Source organism: Neophocaena asiaeorientalis, unplaced genomic scaffold (genome assembly GCF_003031525.2).
Source record: "Neophocaena asiaeorientalis asiaeorientalis breed wild unplaced genomic scaffold, Neophocaena_asiaeorientalis_V1.1 scaffold124, whole genome shotgun sequence".
Classification (NCBI taxonomy): Eukaryota; Metazoa; Chordata; class Mammalia; order Artiodactyla; family Phocoenidae; genus Neophocaena; species Neophocaena asiaeorientalis.
Window position 1 is genome coordinate 16,262,381 of NW_020174135.1, and position 20,882 is coordinate 16,283,262.

General features: G+C 46.3%; 1 protein-coding gene across 1 annotated transcript in view; it reads left to right on the forward strand.

Moving 5' to 3' along the window:
• The window catches only part of ATP8B1 (ATPase phospholipid transporting 8B1), a 113,471-nt gene that overhangs the window by 44,960 nt on the left and 47,629 nt on the right, over positions 1–20,882 (forward strand). Inside the window, exon 2 of the mRNA XM_024754941.1 lies at positions 6,487–6,689. Coding sequence (XP_024610709.1) covers positions 6,509–6,689 — 181 coding nt within the window. The 5' untranslated portion in view covers positions 6,487–6,508. The remainder of the gene's footprint in view (positions 1–6,486; positions 6,690–20,882) is intronic.

Below are 20,882 nucleotides of genomic sequence, written 5' to 3' on the forward strand. Positions count from 1 at the left end.
AAATTCATTTCCTTAAGGGTTGTTGGACTGAGGACCCCAGTTGCTTGCTGGCTATTGGCCAGATGCCCACTCAGTTTCTTTCCATATGAGCCTCTCCGTAGGATAGCTGCTTCATCAAAGCCAGGAAGGGGTGAGGGGACGAGAGCTGGCTGGCAACAAGGAAGTCACAGCCTCTTGTAATCTAATCACGCACAAGACACCCCATTCTGTTGGTTAAAAGCAAGGCATTATATATGTATAGCTGATTCACTTTGTTATAAAGCAGAAAGTAGCACACCATTGTAAAGCAATTATACTCCAATAAAGATGTTTAAAAAAAAAAAAAACAAGGCATTATGTCCAGTCCATTCTCACGGGGAGGGGATCACACAAGAGCATGAACACCAGGTGGTGGGATCATTGGAGGCATCTTAGATTCTGCCTGCCAGAGTTGTAATTTATTTATTTATGTATTTTTATTTTTTGGCTGTGCTGGGTCTTTGTCACGGCACGCAGGCTTCTCTGTAGTTGTGGCACACGGGCGTCTCTAGTTGTGGTGTGTGGGCTCCAGAGTGCATGGGCTCAGTAGTTGCAGCATGGGGGCTCTCTAGTTGTGGCATGCAGGCTCTCTAGTTGTGGCACAGGGCTCTCTAGTTGTGGCACACGGGCTCTCTAGTTGTGGCACACGGGCTTCGTTGCCCTGTGGCATGTGGGATCTTAGTTCCCCAACCAGGGATTGAACCTGCATCCCCTGTATTGGAAGGCAGGTTCTTACCCACTGGACCACTACGGAAGTCCCCCGGAGTTGTAATTTATTATATTTAGTATGAAACATATAACTAAAACATGCATAGATAGCATAGAGCATATAGAAATATAATACACAAATTTATTGTATCGTGAGATATGTTAAATACTTTGCGTTATCTATAATAATAATAAAAAAAATAGGCAAATGAAATGAGGAAAATTCCATTTCAGAAATACCCTTTCTTGTTGAGGACTTTAAAGAGCCATAAAAAAGATGATGAAGAATGAACAAAAATGAATATTGTGAATCTTACTTCCTGCTTAGGCTGGAGTCATCCCGGACATGAATCAGTTTATACCCCAGGGATATCATTGATCGGGGACTCTTGGCCTTCCCCAGCCTCTGAGTTGTGTTATGTGTACAGATCAGACCCTAGCAGTGGCAGAACTCAACTTTTTTCGTTCCTCCTTTCCCTTCATTTGAATGTAGAAACCTTGTGATAGCAACAAAAGTTTGTGCTTTCATTACTTCTGACTTCAGAGTTTTCTTGCAAAGGCAGAAAGGTATTTCTTTGTGCCTGGGTTTCCCTCTCTCTCCTTCAGACCCCCTCCTCCACAAAGGGAACAGAGAATTTCATGAATTCATTCAGTTCACAAGCATTTCAGAGCCAATTATCTAAAGATGGCAAGTGATAGATGTTAGTGGTTCAGATTTGGAAATCCTGCCGTTTACCCCTCCTGTCTTCTGGGGATTATGACCAAGAGGGCTGAATACTGCAGAAGGCAGGATGGGAAATAAGGCATCTTCCTCCTCCGCCCTTTTTTTAACAGATGAGAAAAATGAGCTTCCAAAATGGTAATAAAGTGGTGAACGGTAGAGCCGTGGTTTGAATCCAGACCTATGTTCTTTCCAATTAATCACGCTGCTTTTCAGCCTGACCAGGAGCTGAGGACATTTTCCTAAGATCATGTGACCAGAAGAATCCTTGAATGCTAAATCACATTGATGACTTTTTAAAAATCCTGATAAATCTTTTGCTTCCTTGCTCTAATATTTATTCACATTTATATCCAATGTCGAGATTATAAGCACATGGATTAATGATGAAATACTGCATTGAACTGGGTATTGGCAGGTGCGTGACTACAGCTTCTTCACAGGAAACGGGAGATGATGGTGTGCTGTTACCTCAGGCGTTTGGAATTGCGTGTCTTTTCTAGTTAAACAGCTATGCAGCAGTTGAAATAGTACCATTCCCAATCAATAGGGCAACTGTACGATTTAGGGACATTTCCCCCACCACTACACCTGGTGGTTTATTTCACATTCCCAAAGCATGCATGATTTATCTGGGTCAATAATGATTTTATGTGACCATGGGCATTTGATATCGACCACTTCTTTTGTTGCTGTCTCTTATTATCTTTTAGTTTAGGGGTCAACAGACTTTTTTTTCTGTGAAGGGCCAGATGGTAAATATTTTAGCCTCTGAAGCCATCCGGTGTCTATCACAGCTATTCAACTCTTCTGTTGTGCAAAATCAGCCATAAACAGTACATAAAGGAAAGAGCAAGGATGTGTTCTAATAAAACTTTAGTTACAAAAACAGATGGTTGGCCAAATCTGGCCCTCAGGCTGTAAGTTGCTGACTCCTGTCTAGACTGTAAGTCTCCAAAGGACGGAGTCAAAAGTGCCTCCTGTGTGGTTTCTGGAGAGACCTCTCTCCTTGGCCGCCGTCTTGCAGCATCCCCATATGGCCTTTCCTCTGTGCACGTGCGGAAAGAGAGAGCTCTTGGGTGGTTTATCCTCTTCTTATAAGGACGTGAGACCCGTTGGATTGGGGCCCCACCCGTATAACATTATTTAACCTCAGTCACCTCTTTAAAGGCCCTATCTTCAAACACAGTCGTGTTGAGGGTTAGGGCTTCAATCTTTGAATTTTAGGGGGAGGCAGTTCAGTCCATGACCCATAGGAAGGGTCTAAGCAGGAGAGTGGCATGACTCTGGTGGCCGGGTGGAAGTGGATTGTGGGAAGTCCTGTTAGACTTAGACTCCACCTGCAGCATTTCAGGAGAGAAATGGTGGTGCCTGCATTAGGGTGGTGGCCGTGGAGATGGAGAGGAAGAAATGGGTTGGAGGAATGTGTTTGCGGAGAAATGACAGGCCTTGCTGTGTCCTGAGGCTGTCACACATAATTTACTTACCCGTATCCCTCAATAACTTGGACAATGGTTTGGTTCCCAGTGCCTCCGGTCACAGTCTGCACCGAGCAGGTACCCAGTGGAGGTTGAATAAATGCACAGGTGTCTGTGACGTGCTGCAGTAATGGGAAGAGACATTACAAAGTTTCCAAATCCATGTATGTAGTGCCTGCTTTACAGAGATCATGGTTTAGACCTGGAAAGCTGCTTTATGTCACCTAGGGCTTCCAAGAAATGATTTCTAGCTAACTTTTCTTTGGTAGCCTAAGATGGCAGAGCTAAACTATTCCATGAGTGTCTGCATTACACTCACATACGTACAGCAGAGAACTTCCTGCTCAGCTTAGAGGTCCCCACCCAGCCTTCCAAGTCAGCCGCCCAGATCTGGCCTGTGGCAGGTGTTCGGCTGGTGAGTTGCTTGATTGTGCGGTGGTTTGCTTTCTTTGGATCCCGTGCTTGTGGTTGTAAATTGCTTCCTTTTTGTTTGTCTCCTCCTTCAACCTCGAAGGACTGGATTGGGACTGGATTCCATCTTCCATCTTTTTGTTTTTTGGCCGTACCATGTGGTTTGTGGGATTTTAGTTCCCTGACCAGAGATTGAACCCAGGCCCTCTGTAGTGAGAGCACGGAGTCCTAACCACTGGACCGCCAGGGAATTTCCTGGATCCAATTTTTTAAAAATTAATTAATTAATTTATTTTTGGCTGCGTTGGGTCTTCGTTGCTGCGTGTGGGCTTTCTCTAGTTGTGGCGAGCAGGGGCTACTCTTCGTTGTGGTGTGCGGGCTTCTCATTGCGGTGGCTTCTCTTGTTGCGGAGCACGGGCTCTAGGTGCGTGGGCTCAGTAGTTGTGGCTCACGGGCTCTAGAGCGCAGGCTCAGTAGTTGTGGCGCACGGGCTTAGTTGCTCCATGGTATGTGGGATCTTCCCGGACCAGGGCTCGAACCCGTGTCCCCTGCATTGGCAGGTGGATTCTTAACCACTGCCACCAGAGAAGTCCCCCTGGGTCTGACTTTAACATGGGAAATAAGCACGGAGAGGCTTGGCAATAATGATAACGAAATGATCACTTACAAAATGTTTCTACAGAATGCACTTAATGCCCCTGACCTGGATACTTAAAAATGGTTAAAATGGTAAATTTAGTTGTGTATATGTACTACAATAAAGAAACTTTCTCTATGATGCGTTCAGACTTTTCAATATTTTCTATGCCCCTGTAATGGAGAGATTAGATACTAAGTCTGCCACTTACTAGCTGAGCCTCAGTCTCCTTATCTGAAAGATGGGTAGATAACATCTCCTTCGCAGGGTTTTCCTGCTTGACAGATAGTAGGTGCTCAATAAATGGTCACCACTTTTATTATGTTTGTTCTGAAAAATTTCTGGTGAAAGTCTGCCTTTGAGAGTTTGGGAATTTTTTAAGGAGTATATTAAAATATTAGCTAAAGCATAAAACCACAAGTAGGACCAATTAAACACATGTAAATTCCCAAGAAATAGTCATTTACTAACCCGCAGAAAATTGGGAGAGAGGAAAAATGTTTTACTTGGCAACTAAAGGTTTTAACTGTGAATACGCCTGGGCTTAAGTATAACCATACTTTGTAATACTCTAATATTTTACTTCCCAGTGAGGGGCAGGTGCATTTTAGAAGTGATTTTTGGAGATGGAAAAGGCAGCAGGGATAGATTCCCCACACTGTTCCATTTGTTATTATAAAACACAGTTTTTCTAATTACGGAAATCATTGTTAACAATAACAGCGACTGACGTTTGAGTACTTTCTAGGCTAAATACCAAATCGAGCACTTTCCATGCATCATCTCACTGAGAATCATGCACAGCAGTTGTTGAAATTTGGGGAAATGAATAAATGTCTGCGAATAACTGGGACTGTTCTGTACATGTGGATTGTTAACTCGCCTTTCAACTAAATGTGTTTGGGTTTTTGCAATGTCATTAAAAACGTGTCCCACCGTGATCTAAATTGTTTTGCGCTGTCCCATTGGGTGAAGATGTCACAGTTTATTTACACAGTTGCTAATCATTGGATATCCACGTTGCTTCTGGGTTTTGTTTTAAATAATATTGGACAAATTCCTCACATAAGTATTTGAACATTTCCTAGATGTACACCTATGGTTATAAAAATTTAGATGTTCAAGATGCTAGATTTGGTATAAAGCATGCAGCCAGCGAAATGGTTCCACTCAAGGCAACTAACACTTGATGAAAATATCTAACGAACTGTAACATAAACGTAGACTATAAAAGATGTCTCCTTGGAAAGCAATTGCTCTTGCTTCAGAATTTCAGTAATTATTGTACAAGTTATCCAGCGTTGCAAAGGTTTGGTTTTCTCCTCTATAGAGTACAAATAACAATACCACCTTCACTAGGGTGGTATAGGACATTTCAAGGAGCCAATGTTTACAAAGCATTTCATGCGGAGCCCCGCACGCAGTTAAGACTAAATAAACGTGAGCTGCCTTTATTAACGATGATGAGTACATGTCGGTATGAAGCTTATGTAAATAATGCCAGGCTGTATGTCTGTCCTCACAAAGCCTGGGGTATTAGTGTAAATATTTTCCTAATATAAATATAACTGAGGTTGTACTTGGCACTTATAAAGTGTCACTTTATACAGTGGTGTATACACAAACACAAATTTTAAATATAGGGAGTGGGTGGTGGCAGTTAGGCAGTAGGCTAGGATGTGCTTTCAAGAAGTCATTAGTAAAGTTTGAGGACCTAGCTTGTATTTAAATGCATCACAGAGTAAAAGCTCAGAATATTAGCGTTAGCAGAAACCAGATATCTTAGGACAGTGGTTTTCAAACTTTGCCAGCAAGCCACAATTTCCAAAAGAAATTCATTTCCATTAAGACCCACAATGCAAATAAATGTATATATGTGTCTGTTTTGTAAAACTGTTCCCCAAACAGTACTCTTTTTATGCGTGCTGTACTCTGATATTTTAAAATCTGTTTCACTTTATTTTAATGTTGGTTGTGAACCAATGAAATTAATTTTGCTGGGTAGAGACCCACGATTTGAAACACAACCTTAAAGCCTGTATACCCTTAAAAAAAGAAAGTTTGCAGCTACATTACAGTTGTAAATTCTCACCCAAGCATTTAATCAATAATGAATGGTTTTGCTGTTATTTGCATGATAATTTGAACTTTGGGATCATTATTCAGGCATATTTCCACGTTAGTAAGTCAGGTTCTGTTAAAAGCGTCGTAACCGGGGCTTCCCTGGTGGCGCAGTGGTTGAGAGTCCGCCTGCCGATGCAGGGGACACGGGTTCGTGCCCCGGTCCGGGAAGATCCCACATGCCGCGGAGCGGCTGGGCCCGTGAGCCATGGCCGCTGAGCCTGTGCGTCCGGAGCCTGTGCTCCGCAACGGGAGAGGCCACGACACCCAGAGGCCCGCATACCGCAAAAAAAAAAAAAAAAAAAAAACGTTGTAACCGAATGCAGGCAGAATTCAACCAAAAACTGGGTATGAGCCATGTTTCACTCTGGTTTCCCTTTCTTTTAAACCAGGTAGTTCCAATTTGCCAGCAGAATGAATACAAAAAGAGACTCAGAAACGACATTTGAGGAGGATTCTCAGCCTAATGACGAAGTGGTCCCTTACAGTGATGATGAAACAGAAGATGAACTTGAAGACCAGGGGCCTGCGGTGGAACCAGAGCAGAATCGAGTTAACAGAGAAGCAGAGGAAAACCGGGAGCCATTCAAAAAAGGTAACACGCTGGGACCTGGCAATGAGGTACTTGTCCGTCCTCACAAGGGCAGTGGCAACAGGTGCAAAGGACAGATGGTCCAGGAGGCATCTTCCTTCTCTTAGCTTAAGATGAAACTTGAAGCGCTTGGAAAAGTACACATTGTCCTCGGTGTGGTAGGACTGGTGGACCATAGCTGACAAGCTCTGCAGAGGAAATAGAAGGTCTTGCTTCGTGCCTATACATTTAGAAGGAAGCTGAGTGTGGAAGAATTTGCTTGTTACCACACCCAAGAACCTTGGAGTCACCATACCTTTGGTTCAGTCATTTGTGAATATAAAAGGGTTTTGACTCTCCAGTTAAAAAAAAAAAAATTATGGGTCTCCGCCCGCCACGGAGGCAGCAAACTGTGCTCCCTGCCTAGAATCAGGGCAGCTTCAAGGCAGGGTCTAGACCACGGATTGGCAAACGTTTTCTGTCAGGGGCCAGGTAGTAAATATTTCAGGCTTCGTGAGTCATACAGTCTCTGTCAGAACTACTCAGCGTTACTGATGTTTCTTGAAAATGGCCATAGACAGTCTGTCATTTAGGGTAATAGAACGTAGCTGACTTGTATGATTTTGCTTTTTCCCTTGTGGCTTTTCTGTTTCATTCCCTGCTGGTTCTCCCACCCCGGCAAACACGGGTGTTCTTTTTTTCCTTTGCTCCATGAGGAAGCTGATCTTTTTCTCTTTAGACCCCAGATCTGCTTCAGATTTCAGGTTGAAAATGTTTTCCTCCACGGTCCCTTGCATTCCAGCTAAATAACTTCAGTTCCCCATTCACAGAAATCTCCAGGAAATTGTTCTATTTCTGACTCTCCACATACACCTCTCCCCAGCCTCAATCAGAATAACCTCTGGTTTTATCTGGCTTCCCCAGAGCCTCTGTCATTGCCGATCTGCCCTTCCAGGCCTGCCAGAAGCCTGCTTTCCTTCTGTCACTCCCTGCCCGTCTCTCCCTCCAGGATTCTGCTGCCTGTTAAGCTGGGTTTTTTTTCCCCCAACAGGTTTCACCTGTAGAAAAAGTGACAAAGCGTGAAATCCTACTTATGTAATGATTCTTCCTGCTCTCTGGTCAGATGGTGCCTGTCTTCTGCTCTTCTGTGTGGGGACGTGCGTGTGCCACAAGGGCCCCCTGCCACTGCAGGCTTCAAAACCTGGGAAGGCCACTGTCTCAAGTCTCTTGTTTTCCCATCCTCAGCTTTCCATATCAAACATTTAGAATGATCAGATCTTACTGTGGATTTCTGGCTGTAATTTTCAGCTATTGAGTATAAGTGCTTTCTGCCTTGACGCAGAAAGCACTACAATCACGATAATGGAGCTACCATGCAATGGAATCACTGCCAATCTGAACAGGAATGTGGCGTCTGTCATAACACGTCCAGACTGGATATCGTTCAGGCTGAAGTAGCCTGACGAGTTAGCACGGGGAGTTCTAGCTGATCGCCGAAATAGTAATAATGTGTTTCTTCCTCGTTCCTTCTCCCACTGTGCTTCTAAGTTTCATATCTCTACCATGTGTGGGTATCTGATGAGCTGACACTGCAGTTCTTTAGGGGTGAACTTTGCTGTTGGTGCCATGTTATCAGATGTGTGGTCCGGGACAAGGCCAAGGGATGGGGTTGGGTGCCTTTGGAAATGTCAGAGGGGCACGTAGTGGGCGGAAACTCTCACCTCTGTTTTTTTCCACCTCTGCCTTCGCATGCGGCTGCCCTGGGCACTTTCTGATTGTTCAGTTCACAGGTCATGTTTCTTGTAGATTTCTACCCCCAGAGCATAGGCACTGAGGGAGCTCGGACTTCTTCAGAGTCTTTTCCAGTGGTGGTTTATATTTCTAGGGGAGTTTGGTGGTTTTCAAAAACCCTTGTCAAGTGACTTTGCCTGTGACTTTAAAAAACATTATTATCGGGCTTCCCTGGTGGCGCAGCGGTTGAGAGTCCGCCTGCCGATGCAGGGGACACGGGTTCGTGCCCCGGTACGGGAAGATCCCATGTGCCGCGGAGCGGCTGGGCCCGTGAGCCATGGCCGCTGAGCCTGCACGTCCGGAGCCTGTGCTCCGCAGCGGGAGAGGCCATGACAGTGAGAGGCCCGCGTACCGGAAAAAAAAAAAAATTATTATCATTATTATTAACTTCTTTTTGGCCTTGCTGCGCGGCTTGCGGAATCTTAGTTCCCCGGCCAGGGATTGAACCCAGGCCCCAGCAGTGAAAGTGCCGAGTCCTAACCCCTGGATTGCCCGGGAATTCCAAAAACATATTATTGTTCTAACACCTCTGTGTGCCCTTTCCAAACACAGAGAGGGCATTTATTAAGTGCTAGACCTCTTTACTTCCGTTCCCTCGTCTGCCCTGTGTCCCTTACGCCGCTCTGCTTCGTCTCCCCCCACCGCCCACCCCTTCCTCCCTTCTTTCTCTGCATCCGTCTTCCCCTCTTTTAATTTTTCTCCCATATTCTAACTTGGGCATTTTCCCAGTGAAGGTCAGTGTCACTCTGACTTCCCTTTTTAACTATAACCTGTCTGTCTTGACATTTTACATGAAGGACAGTTTTCTTCAAAGAATTCACTTCTTTAGAGCACTGGAGCGTGAGTCACTCTGCGAAGTACCATCCAGTTGAGTGACACTGGGGACCCAGGCCTATTACAGCAGAGCAATGTCTAAAAATGTGTGAACCATGTCCATTTTTTTAGCCGTATCTTTTTTTTTTTGGTGGGTCTTCGTTGCAGTGCACGGGCTTCTCATTGCGGTGGCTTCTCTTGTTGGGGAGCATGGGCTCTAGGCGCCTGGGCTTCAGTAGTTGTGGCGCACGGGCTTAGTTGCTCCACGGCATGTGGTATCTTCCCAGACCAGGGCTCGAACCTGCGTCCTGTACATTGGCAAGCCGATTCTTAACCACTGCACCACCAGGGAAGTCCTTTAACCATATCTTAGTGCAGAAAATTGGTTTTCTTTTTTTTTTTAAAGATGCTTTAGCCCCACTGAGCTTTAGTAAGCCAGTGTTTCGAGAGACCATTGCAAGTGCTTTTCAGGGGAAGGATGTTTCTTGTGTGCTGTGAGAATCGAGAATGGGTGTAAGCCTGCTGTTAGAATGTGCCATGAAGGAAGAAAGAAGCCCACAGATTTTACTAAAGTCCCTTTACCCTTGGTTTCCTTTGAGCAACTGGTGACAAAAACGAATGGGGATGTTTCCATCTGATGGAATGAACATTCTCATTTCCTGAACACACAAGAATGGTATATCCCAGAATGTGTTCTGAGAAACAGTAGTTCTGCCAGATATTCCCAGACACAAAGGTTCTGTGGTCCCTGAGACCAGAAACTCAGAATTCTTTATCCTTTAATTGGAGTTTAAGGTTGTCCATTAGCAGAAAATGATGCAAGAAAGTTTAGACTTTAAAGAAGCCAGTTTAATTTTATTTAGCCACAGGTTCCTAAAACTCCTTGACTCTAGAATTCCTTGACTCTAGGTGCTTTTCTGGTTTGTTTGTGTAGCTTACCCCTCCACCATCCTGGTGTCCCCAGGTCAACTCCCTGGGTAATTCTGTGCCAGTCGGGAGCCAGCTTAGAGACGAAGTCCTTGGGAATCAGTAAGTGCTCTGCATTAGTGCACCCTGGCTCGCTCTTGTGAGCCTGCGGATGGAATGAGAAAGCTGTGTCCTACCTTGTTGGCAGCGTTGTTTTGTCAGTTAACTCTCCCCTCTTTCCGCGCTGGCTGGCTTACAAATACACTCACCGCTTCTCCTACAGCAAACTCTTACCTGAAACCTGCTTTCTGCCTCTGGCTGCTGTCCTGTCTCCTGTTCTCATGACCAAGCTTCTGAAAACCCATTTCTCTACCATCACATCCACCCGTTCCCCCGGTCCTTCCCCTCTGTGGGCTGCCCCACCCCCCTGTGGGACACATTGTCTTAAAGATCACCAAGAACCCCAGTGCCAAGTCCAGTGAGCTTTTTGTCAACCATTCTCTTCCTACCTCTGTTTGCTCTGAAGCGCTTGACCTTTTTGAAAGTCTCTCCTTCAGTAAACGCTGGCCTCCCTGGCGGGTGATGACACCTTCTCGTCTCAGTACTCCTCCTGTTTCTCCTTCCTCTGGCTACTCTTCCTTCCACCCTTAAAATGTTCCCATTCCAGGTCATCCTTTGTTCTCTGTCTACAGGCCTGCCTTTGGCAAGCTAATCCCCTTTACTCCACTTCATGTACCGCATCTCTGTACATGACCCTGAGAGGCAGTGTGCACGGTGGTGAAGAGGGAGGATGCTGGGCACGGGCTGTGTGGATTTCAGCCTTGGCTTCACCACTTTCTAGCTGTGTAACCTTGAGGAAAGGACTTCCTCTCTCTCTACCTCAGTGTCCCCATCTGCAAAATGGACATGATATGAGTACCTACTTCACTGGGTGGTTGTGAGGATTAAGTCAGAAAACAAATGTAAAGGAATGAGAACAGTTTCAGGCATGCAGTAAATACTCTATAAATATTAGCTGTTATCACCCCCACCCGTCATCTCCTCTCTCATCTTTCCATCGTCAGATCTTCTTCTTGACCCTCCCACTTCCTTTTGGGATATTCAGATTCCCCTGGACCACCCCCCAGGCTGAAGCTGCTGAGTCACTCATTTTAATGGATCCTTCCATCCCCACATCTACGCAGAGTGAATGGGTGGATGGATGGAGAGGAGAGATGGATGGGCTGAAGAACAGTTAATTTCCCGGCAATGAGTTTGCCCACATATTTAAGGAGAGTTCTGGTGTCATCCCTGCCTCTGCCATCTTATAAACCTTTCCTGTTAGTACAAGCTTCTCCAGCCTTCTCTTTTTTTGGCAAATCTGTGGGCAGTTATGCTGACCCCACCCTCAGGCTTTCCTAGGCTCCAGTGGGTTCTCAGATAAAACCTTAGACTGGGTCTCCAATAGTTCACACCTGTGGAGGGGGGCGGGCAAGGCATAAGAGTCTTCATACAGAGAAGACAGAGAGCTGTAGTTATGGAAAAGTCCACCCACGCACACACAGAGCGACAGGAACAAAGCTAAAGGTTGCAAAAACAGTCTCGCTCATGCAGTGACTTGGTCTTTTAATGGATTGACCTGTGGCTCAGCTCCAAGAGCTGTGACAAAAGAGTCTGCCCTGGATGGGGGTCAGGGAAAGCTTCCTTGTGGAAAGGTATGCCTGTGCTGTCAAGTGACAGATGAAGGAGAGTTATTAGGGGCGGGGAGAGGAAGGAGCCTCCCGAATAGGGCGCCACATCCAGAGGGTCTGTGGCAGGAGGGAGGGTGGCGTGCCTGTGGCGCGTGGAGGAGCTGGGCCTCAGCCTGGGGGAATGAAGATGTCTGAGCAGACGTTTAGTCATCTCACTCCCCCCCATCTCAGCACCCATCACGTTGTAACTTAGAAACGACTGGTTTCTACTTTATGCTGATTGTACATTACCCATCTTCCAGTTAAAGCTGTAAGTGCTCCAAGGACCCAAGGTCCAGTCTGTCTTATTCTGAGCTGGTGTCAGGGCAGCAGGCGTGGGGGGCATTTGTCATAGAGCCTTGGTAGGTGTTGGTGACTGACAGCATCGGAGGCTTCAACAGAGGTATGAATAGGGAACCAGGTGAGTGCTTCAGGGGCCTTCCCTGGTCAAGGAAGGCTTCCTGGAGGTGAGGACACCTGCGCTGAGTCCTGAATAAGTGTGAGAGGCAAATTGGTCCCCGTGGTCTCAGGGGCAGGGCCTACCAGGCCGACGCAGCGTGAAGGAAAGCTCCAAGGGGCTGAGAGTTCAGGGAACTTCGAGTGATTCTTGGAGCTCAGTGATGGAGTGGGGCAGTGGCCGTGCTGAGGAGTTTGGCCCCTTTCCTGAGGGCCTCTGGGGGCCATGCCAGCAGTTTAGGCTGAAAGGAACACAAATGAGAGTACAGCAGCGGTCTCCTCCCACCACAGCTGCTCCGTAGCTATGTTTCCTCCTTTCAGTCCAATCTCCATGGTGGCAAAAGATGGCACTGCACTGGGATCTGATTCCATCTCCTTTCCTTGGCGGCTCAGGCCCGTGTGATTGGGCCCCATCTTCCTCTCCCGGCCAAGCTGGCTGGCTGGCTGCCTGCAACTTGCAGGCTTATTCACACGTCCCATTCACCCTGTTCTACGCTCAGTCCCTGGTTCAAACAAGTCTTTGCCTCCTCCACGACTTTGCATCCACTCTTCCCCACGACCAGAGCAGCCCCCTTCTCTGTGGCCATCTCCTTCTCACCCTTCAGGGCTTGATATAGGCATCACTCCCTTAAAGAAGCCTTCTCTGACCCCCAGCCTCAGCCTGGAGCCAGACCCCTGTTGTCTGGTCTCAGAGCCCCTTGCACTTTCCTTCACACCCCTGCGGGCATTAATGATTATGTCCTTGGATGACTGTGTGAAGTAGGGATGAAGCTTCCCCAGTAGACGGTTGGCTTCATGAGAATTGAGGCCATATCTGTTCCATCAGAGCACGTAATAGACACTCAATAAATATACACTGGGTACATACATTTGTTTAGAAATCCTACATTGGCCGCAGTGGGGAGAAGGGAGTAGATAATAATCCAAGGGAGGATCAAAACCAAGACGGCCAGGATGCAGAGAAGGGGACAGATCATGACATATGTTAGGGATTTGACATTCACAAGGGAAAAGGATGCCTGAGGAATAATTTCTGGCTTAGCTGCCCACCACCCCACCCTACACCCAGTGGATATTCCAGTTATCTATTGCTACATAAAACAGAATCTCAACTTACTGGCATAAAATGACCATTTCACAATGTTCACAGATTCTGTGAGTCAGGAATTCAGATAGGACACAGCAGAGATGACTTGTTTCTGCTCTAAGATATCTGGGCCCTCAGCTATGGAGATGAACAGCTGAGGTGACTGGGGCCTGGAATCATCGGGAAGCTTCTTTACTCCTATGTCTGGCATCTGAGCTGGTAACTCAAAGGCTCAACTGGGTCTTTCAGTGGGAGCACCTCCACGTGGCTGGGCTTCTCCCAGCATAACGCTGAGCTACCGTGGGAGCATTCTAGAGGGACCATCTGGAGAACCAGTGTCCCAAGACATCAGAGTAGAAGCTGGTCACAGAATTCATGCAGCATCCCTTGTGCTACCTGCTCTTGGTTACAGAAGAGTCACTGAGGCCAGCCTTGATTCAAGGGAAAGGAAATTAGTCACCTCTTCTTGATGGAGGGGTAACAAGGTCACGTTGCAGGATTGGAGATACTGTTGCAGCTGCCTTTAGAAGGTGCCTTCTGCCTCAGTGAATAACAGAGCTGTTTGTGGGGATAAGTAGTGTGGGGGGGAGCCCCTTGTAGGTCAAGGAGAGGGTGGTGGTTTGAAACTTGACCAGTTTTGGATATTTGTAGGAATTCCACTTGTGTTGCTGGGTAGCTGGCAGCTTAGAAATATAGGACGAAGTAAGAAATGACGAAGAATGGTGCAGTATCGTCCCTGGGAACCGTTAGAATTTTAAATTCCTAAGCATACGGTAATAGCACTGAACTTTAGTTCCCAGACTGGGTATTCTTAGGGAGAGGTGAGTTCAGTTTTAGGAGAGGAGCCCCTCTATAAGCACACAGGCACCCCCCGCCCCCGACCCTGGGCTCCTGGAGTACACATTTGCCTCGTTTGCATACCGTCTGTGCTTGTGAAGTTAGCAAAGACATGTGACTAATGTCCAGGAGAACTGAATAATTCTGATTCTACAACTTTGGAATTGGAGATGATTCAGACAGAGGCTTTAGTGTCTTATCTTTGTTTTTGTTTTTTGTTGAAAGCCAAACGGTACTGTGAGAAAGATTGTGCAGGCAATGCTAAACCACTTGCAGGACCACTTCTAGGCACCTCTGAAGCACATGCCTGCAAGCAGCTGGCAGGCTAGGCACGCACCTCTCTCTCTCCTTGAGAGCCCACCCCCAAAGATCTGTCTTCTTGATGGGGTTGGGTGGCTCTCTGTGCTTGAAAATATAAAACTGCATTTGTTTAAAAAATCTTTTACAACTCAGAATTTCATTGATCAAAATTCTGTTCAGGGGCGAAATGATCATTGGTCGACAGTATTTAAGGTGGAATGTTTAATCGTTAAGGCTTAAAGATATCACCACAAGAGCCTCAGAACACAGAGAGGAAGTTCTCTCTTAGAGCATACATTCGGGCCAGATGTGGCATCAACAAAACAAGGGCAGCTAGATCGCTGGTGAAAGTGATATCTTCAGATAAAAATACAGAATTAAGGGTGTTGATCTTTAGAGCATCCATGGATTTTTATCTGGAATCAAAAAACAGATTAAGCTAGTCCATTAAAATATGGAAATCCTAGGAAATCCAGGAAACATGCTGAGGAGCTCTGTTTTCCACTTAATTTGATGCATTTTGAATTTTTGACCCACACCCCATGTGGAGATTCTACTTTGGCTACTTATTTTCTTTCTCTAATCAGCCATAAACTTCCTTCCACTACAGCAGCCTTAAGAACACCACAGGAACTGGTGGCTTGTAAACTAAAGGCTGTGTGGGGTGTTCCTGGCTGAGTGATTTGTAATGACAGAGCAGGTGTTGAGACTGCGTTGTCTCACTTTATAGAACTTGCTTTGAGCAATGTCATTTATGACTGAACCTCAAGTGAGAAGCTCTTTTGCTCATGGACACCCAACTCAGCTATTGCTTTCCTGGTGCCACTTTGGAACCTGAGTCTCTAAAGTAGGTGTTCAATGATAGAAGTCACCTTAGGAGGACACTAACTAGGGTTTTTTAAAATATATATATATAAATTTATTATTTTTGGCTGCGTTGGGTCTTCGTTGCTACGCACGGGCTTTCTCTAGTTGTGGCGAGTGGGGGCTACTCTTCGTTGCAGTGCGCTGGCTTCTCATTGCGGTGGCTTCTCTTGTTGCGGAGCACGGGCTCTAGGCACGCGGGCTTCAGTAGTTGTGGCACGTGGGCTCAGTAGTTGTGGCTCGCGGGCTCTAGAGCGCAGGCTCAGTAGCTGTGGCACACGGGCTTAGTTGCTCCGCGTCATGTGGGATCTTCCCGGACCAGGGATTGAACCCGCGTCCCCTGCATTGGCAGGCGGATTCTTAACCACTGTGCCACCAGGGAAGTCCCTAACTCTAGGGGGTTTTAATCCTGCTGATGCATTAGAATCACATGGGGAGCTTTTAAAACTCCATAGGTGCCTGGACCCAGTCCCTGGAGGCGCTGATACAGTAGGTCTGGAGTGAGGCAAGGGGAGAATTCCACCAGGTTCAACCTCACGTTACAGAATAGTCCATCTAATCCACTAGTGCACCTGCTCTTCAAGCAAGGTCTACCAGTTGGCCTCACGAGGGTTCTGATTAAATGTAGAACCTTGGGCTCTTCCCAGATCAGCCAATCAGAATCTATTAACAAAGACCCCAGGTGATTAGTAGGCACATTCAAGTTTGGAAAGCACCATGAGAATAAAGATTCTCAATGAGGAGAGGGGCATTTATTTTAAAATCTAAAGTCCTACCTTGCTCATACCCTACAGTGTACTGCTTCAGTGACAAGGTGTGCTGTAAGGAGGGTTTGTCACCCTCAGATGGATGTGAGGGAGGCAGGAGAAAGGCTGGGAAATGCTGCTCTTGAACAGTGGATAGCAGCCTTGCCTGCAGGTTAGGGTCACCTGAGACCTTTGCTGGGTTCACCCCAGTCTAATGCGAAAATCCCCGGGGGTGGAGCCCTGAGCATCCGGATAAAAGCCCGGATTCCAGTAGAATCAAGAGCAACTCATCCCATTTCAAGGTGCCTAGGAATTCATTGGGGATCTTGTGAAAATGCCCTTCTGGTGCCAGGTCTGGAGCATGGCCTGAAATTGTGCATTTCTAACTGGATGTCAGGTGATACACCTGGTCCACACCTTGAGTAGCAAGTGTGAACAAGGGTGAAGGTGTGTGTTTTTTCTTTTCTTTCCACAAGCAAACAGCAGCATTTGGCCTTTTGCTTTGCCTTCAGTCTATCAGTTTTTGAGTTTCTTTTTTTTCTTTTACTTGGTGGTGGGAATGGGGAGCAACAGAGCTGAATGCTACAAACACCACACAATCAAGCAGATAAACTCGATAAAATCTTGACTCTAGTCTCTTACCTGCCCATACTTCGTGCCTTTCCCATTTTCTCAAAAGCTTTTCAAACTGTCACCACTCTCCGGAGGGTGCTTCGTAAGTCAAGAAACTCAAAGCTGTTAGGGCTCTAGAGCGCAGGCTCAGTAGCTGTGGCACACGGGCTTAGTTGCTCCGCGTCATGTGGGATCTTCCCGGACCAGGGATTGAACCCGCGTCCCCTGCATTGGCAGGCGGATTCTTAACCACTGTGCCACCAGGGAAGTCCCTAACTCTAGGGGGTTTTAATCCTGCTGATGCATTAGAATCACATGGGGAGCTTTTAAAACTCCATAGGTGCCTGGACCCAGTCCCTGGAGGCGCTGATACAGTAGGTCTGGAGTGAGGCAAGGGGAGAATTCCACCAGGTTCAACCTCACGTTACAGAATAGTCCATCTAATCCACTAGTGCACCTGCTCTTCAAGCAAGGTCTACCAGTTGGCCTCACGAGGGTTCTGATTAAATGTAGAACCTTGGGCTCTTCCCAGATCAGCCAATCAGAATCTATTAACAAAGACCCCAGGTGATTAGTAGGCACATTCAAGTTTGGAAAGCACCATGAGAATAAAGATTCTCAATGAGGAGAGGGGCATTTATTTTAAAATCTAAAGTCCTACCTTGCTCATACCCTACAGTGTACTGCTTCAGTGACAAGGTGTGCTGTAAGGAGGGTTTGTCACCCTCAGATGGATGTGAGGGAGGCAGGAGAAAGGCTGGGAAATGCTGCTCTTGAACAGTGGATAGCAGCCTTGCCTGCAGGTTAGGGTCACCTGAGACCTTTGCTGGGTTCACCCCAGTCTAATGCGAAAATCCCCGGGGGTGGAGCCCTGAGCATCCGGATAAAAGCCCGGATTCCAGTAGAATCAAGAGCAACTCATCCCATTTCAAGGTGCCTAGGAATTCATTGGGGATCTTGTGAAAATGCCCTTCTGGTGCCAGGTCTGGAGCATGGCCTGAAATTGTGCATTTCTAACTGGATGTCAGGTGATACACCTGGTCCACACCTTGAGTAGCAAGTGTGAACAAGGGTGAAGGTGTGTGTTTTTTCTTTTCTTTCCACAAGCAAACAGCAGCATTTGGCCTTTTGCTTTGCCTTCAGTCTATCAGTTTTTGAGTTTCTTTTTTTTCTTTTACTTGGTGGTGGGAATGGGGAGCAACAGAGCTGAATGCTACAAACACCACACAATCAAGCAGATAAACTCGATAAAATCTTGACTCTAGTCTCTTACCTGCCCATACTTCGTGCCTTTCCCATTTTCTCAAAAGCTTTTCAAACTGTCACCACTCTCCGGAGGGTGCTTCGTAAGTCAAGAAACTCAAAGCTGTTCAAACCCTCGCTTATCCTTCTCTACCCCTCACATTGAAGCCATCCCGCCTGCTCTACGCTCCCCTACCGTCAGCCATCCCCTCTCTTCCTGTTTCCTAACGCCCTCTCTCCTGGCCCCTTCAGTCTCCCCCTCCTAAAAAACACCTCCTGATGAGCCCAACTCCCCTTTAGTTTCTCATCCAAAGAAATGTATTTCAATCAGGTCACCAGTGTGGTTTTGTGATCACCAAATCATTGGGCATCTATGCCCTTTCTTACCAGGCAGCTCGCTACTTGCCCCTCCTGTTCTACCTCCATACTCCCTTCCTGTGTAATCCATTCACTCTCATGATTTCAACTAACGTCTGAGTGTTGAGGACCTTCAAATCTGTGTCTTTGACCTGAACCTCAGCCTGGAGTTCCAGCTTGGTTTCTACAGCTCCTGGATGGACGTTTCCACCCTTGTGTCCTATGGGGGTCTTCAGTTCACCAGATCTGAAAATGCATTGTCCCCCCAACTAGATGGATACCTCTTAAGTTCTCTAGCTCATCTGTGGCACCTCTGTTCATCCAGTCACCCAAAGTAGGATCCTGGGGTCACTTTTTTCTCATTTTTATTTTATTTTTTAAATTTATATATATTTTTATTGAAGTATATAGTTGATTTACAATGTTTCAGCCGTACAGCAAAGTGATTCCGATATATATGTATACATATCATTTTTCAGATTCTTTTCCATTATAAGTTATTATAATACAAGTTATTGAATATGGTTCCCTGTGCTATACGGTTGGTCCTTGTTGGTTATCTCTTTTATATATAGTAGTGTGTATCTGCTGATCCCAAATTCCCAATGTATCCCTCCCTCACATTTCCCCTTTGATAACCACAGGTTTGTCTCTATGTCTCTGAGTCTACTTCTGTCTAGTAAATAAGTTCATTTGTATCATTTTTTTAGATTCCACATTGAAGTGATATCATATGCTGTTTGTCTTTCTCCTGATTTCATTTTTATTCCCCATTCTTTCTTGCCCACATTCAGTCAGCTGTCCTATAGCTCTTGAATCTGTCTTCTCCCCATTGCTGTCCCCCTAGCCCTGGGTCAGGCTCTCATCAGCTCTCCCTTCCATGACTGAAGTTGTCTTCTGCCTTTAGACTTCTTCCCTTCAAATGTATCCTGTGCACTGCTCCTGCTGTGACCCGGGCAAACCACGGTCTGGCCGTGCCACTCCCGTCCTGAAGCCCCCGGCGGATGTCCCCTGCCCTCTGCTTGCCGTACCAGGCCCCCTCAATCCACTGGCTCTCAGCTCATCTCCTGTCCTTCCTGTGGTCCCCTGACACCCAGCTCTTCACATATGAACCCAGGCCCGGCTGTTTTCTGCCTTTGTGCTTTGGCCGCTGCGGTTGTATTTATGCCTGGAATGCCCTTCACCCCTCTCCTCTCCCTGTACAGGCATGATTTGGGGGTAGCTTTTAAGAGTCCACTCAAGAGGTACCTCTTCCATAAAGGTACCTCTTGACACCACCATAGCCTGGCTGGATTCACTGCTGCTCCTTACAATTCCTGTGCTGCCAAGGGCTTAGCTCTTTCCTTACATTTTCTTCCACATTATACATTGTCTTCACTCCTGTATGTGTTTAGGTATCTCTCCCGCCTACCATGGAGAGACAGTGGGCTCCTCAAGGTAGGGATTGTGTCTGATGGAGAGATGGTTTCCATTGAAATGAGCTCTAGTTCTACCTTATTTTGCTCTTTGTTTTTTTTTAAATTGAAGTATAGTTGATTTACAGTGTTGTGTTAATTTCTGCTGTACAGCAGTGACTCAGTTACACATACATACGTGTGTGTGTGTGTTTGTACATATATATATATATATATATTCTTTTTTTGTATTCTTTTCCATTATGGTTTATCTCAGGATACTGAATATAGTTTCCTGTGCTATACAGTAGGACCCTGTTGTTTATCCCTTCTATATGTAATAGTTTGCATCTGCTAACCCCTAGTTCCACCTTATTTTAAATTAGTGGTTCTCAAACTTGAGTGTGCGTGCGAGTCACCGGGGGAGGCTTGTGAAAACACTTTGTCGGGCCCATGCCTGGGAGTTCTCATATGACAGTTCTGCGGTAGTGCCTGAGAACTGGCATTTTTAACAAGTTCTCAGGTGATGCTGCTGCCACTGGTCTGGAACCCTCACTCTGTGAACCACTGCTACAAGACATGTCATGGTTACAGCTGACCTGTGTTTTCTCCATCTATATGTTCTAGAGACTATGGGTGTACATAGAGGTAGAGCCTAATCTAGGAAGACCAGAATCCCAAGACACCAGGGGGAGGAACTTCGTTTACTTTCCCAGGCAGGGTTGATCTCATGATTTGTTAAATCTCACCTTCTGTTCTACCCCTTGTGGCCTGTTGATGGTTCTGGACCCAGTTTAGAATGGAAGGACCCAGCGCATATATAGCTCAGTGACCGATATGCATTCGTGACCTGAGAGAGGTAGAGCCCCTCCTGGCAGCAGGGCTGGGTGTGGACAGGACACACTTTTCTCAATACCATCTGCTTCCCCCTCCAACTTGACTCCCTCCAGGTCATGTCCAACCAGAGCCCCCAGGAGAACTTGGCCTGGCTCACTGTTGGGTCATTGTTCCTCTCATTCACCTGTTCTGAGTTCTGGCTGTTGTCAGCATCCTGGGCTAGTTCCCTTCTGTCACTACTTTTTTTTTTTTTTTTTTTTTTTTTG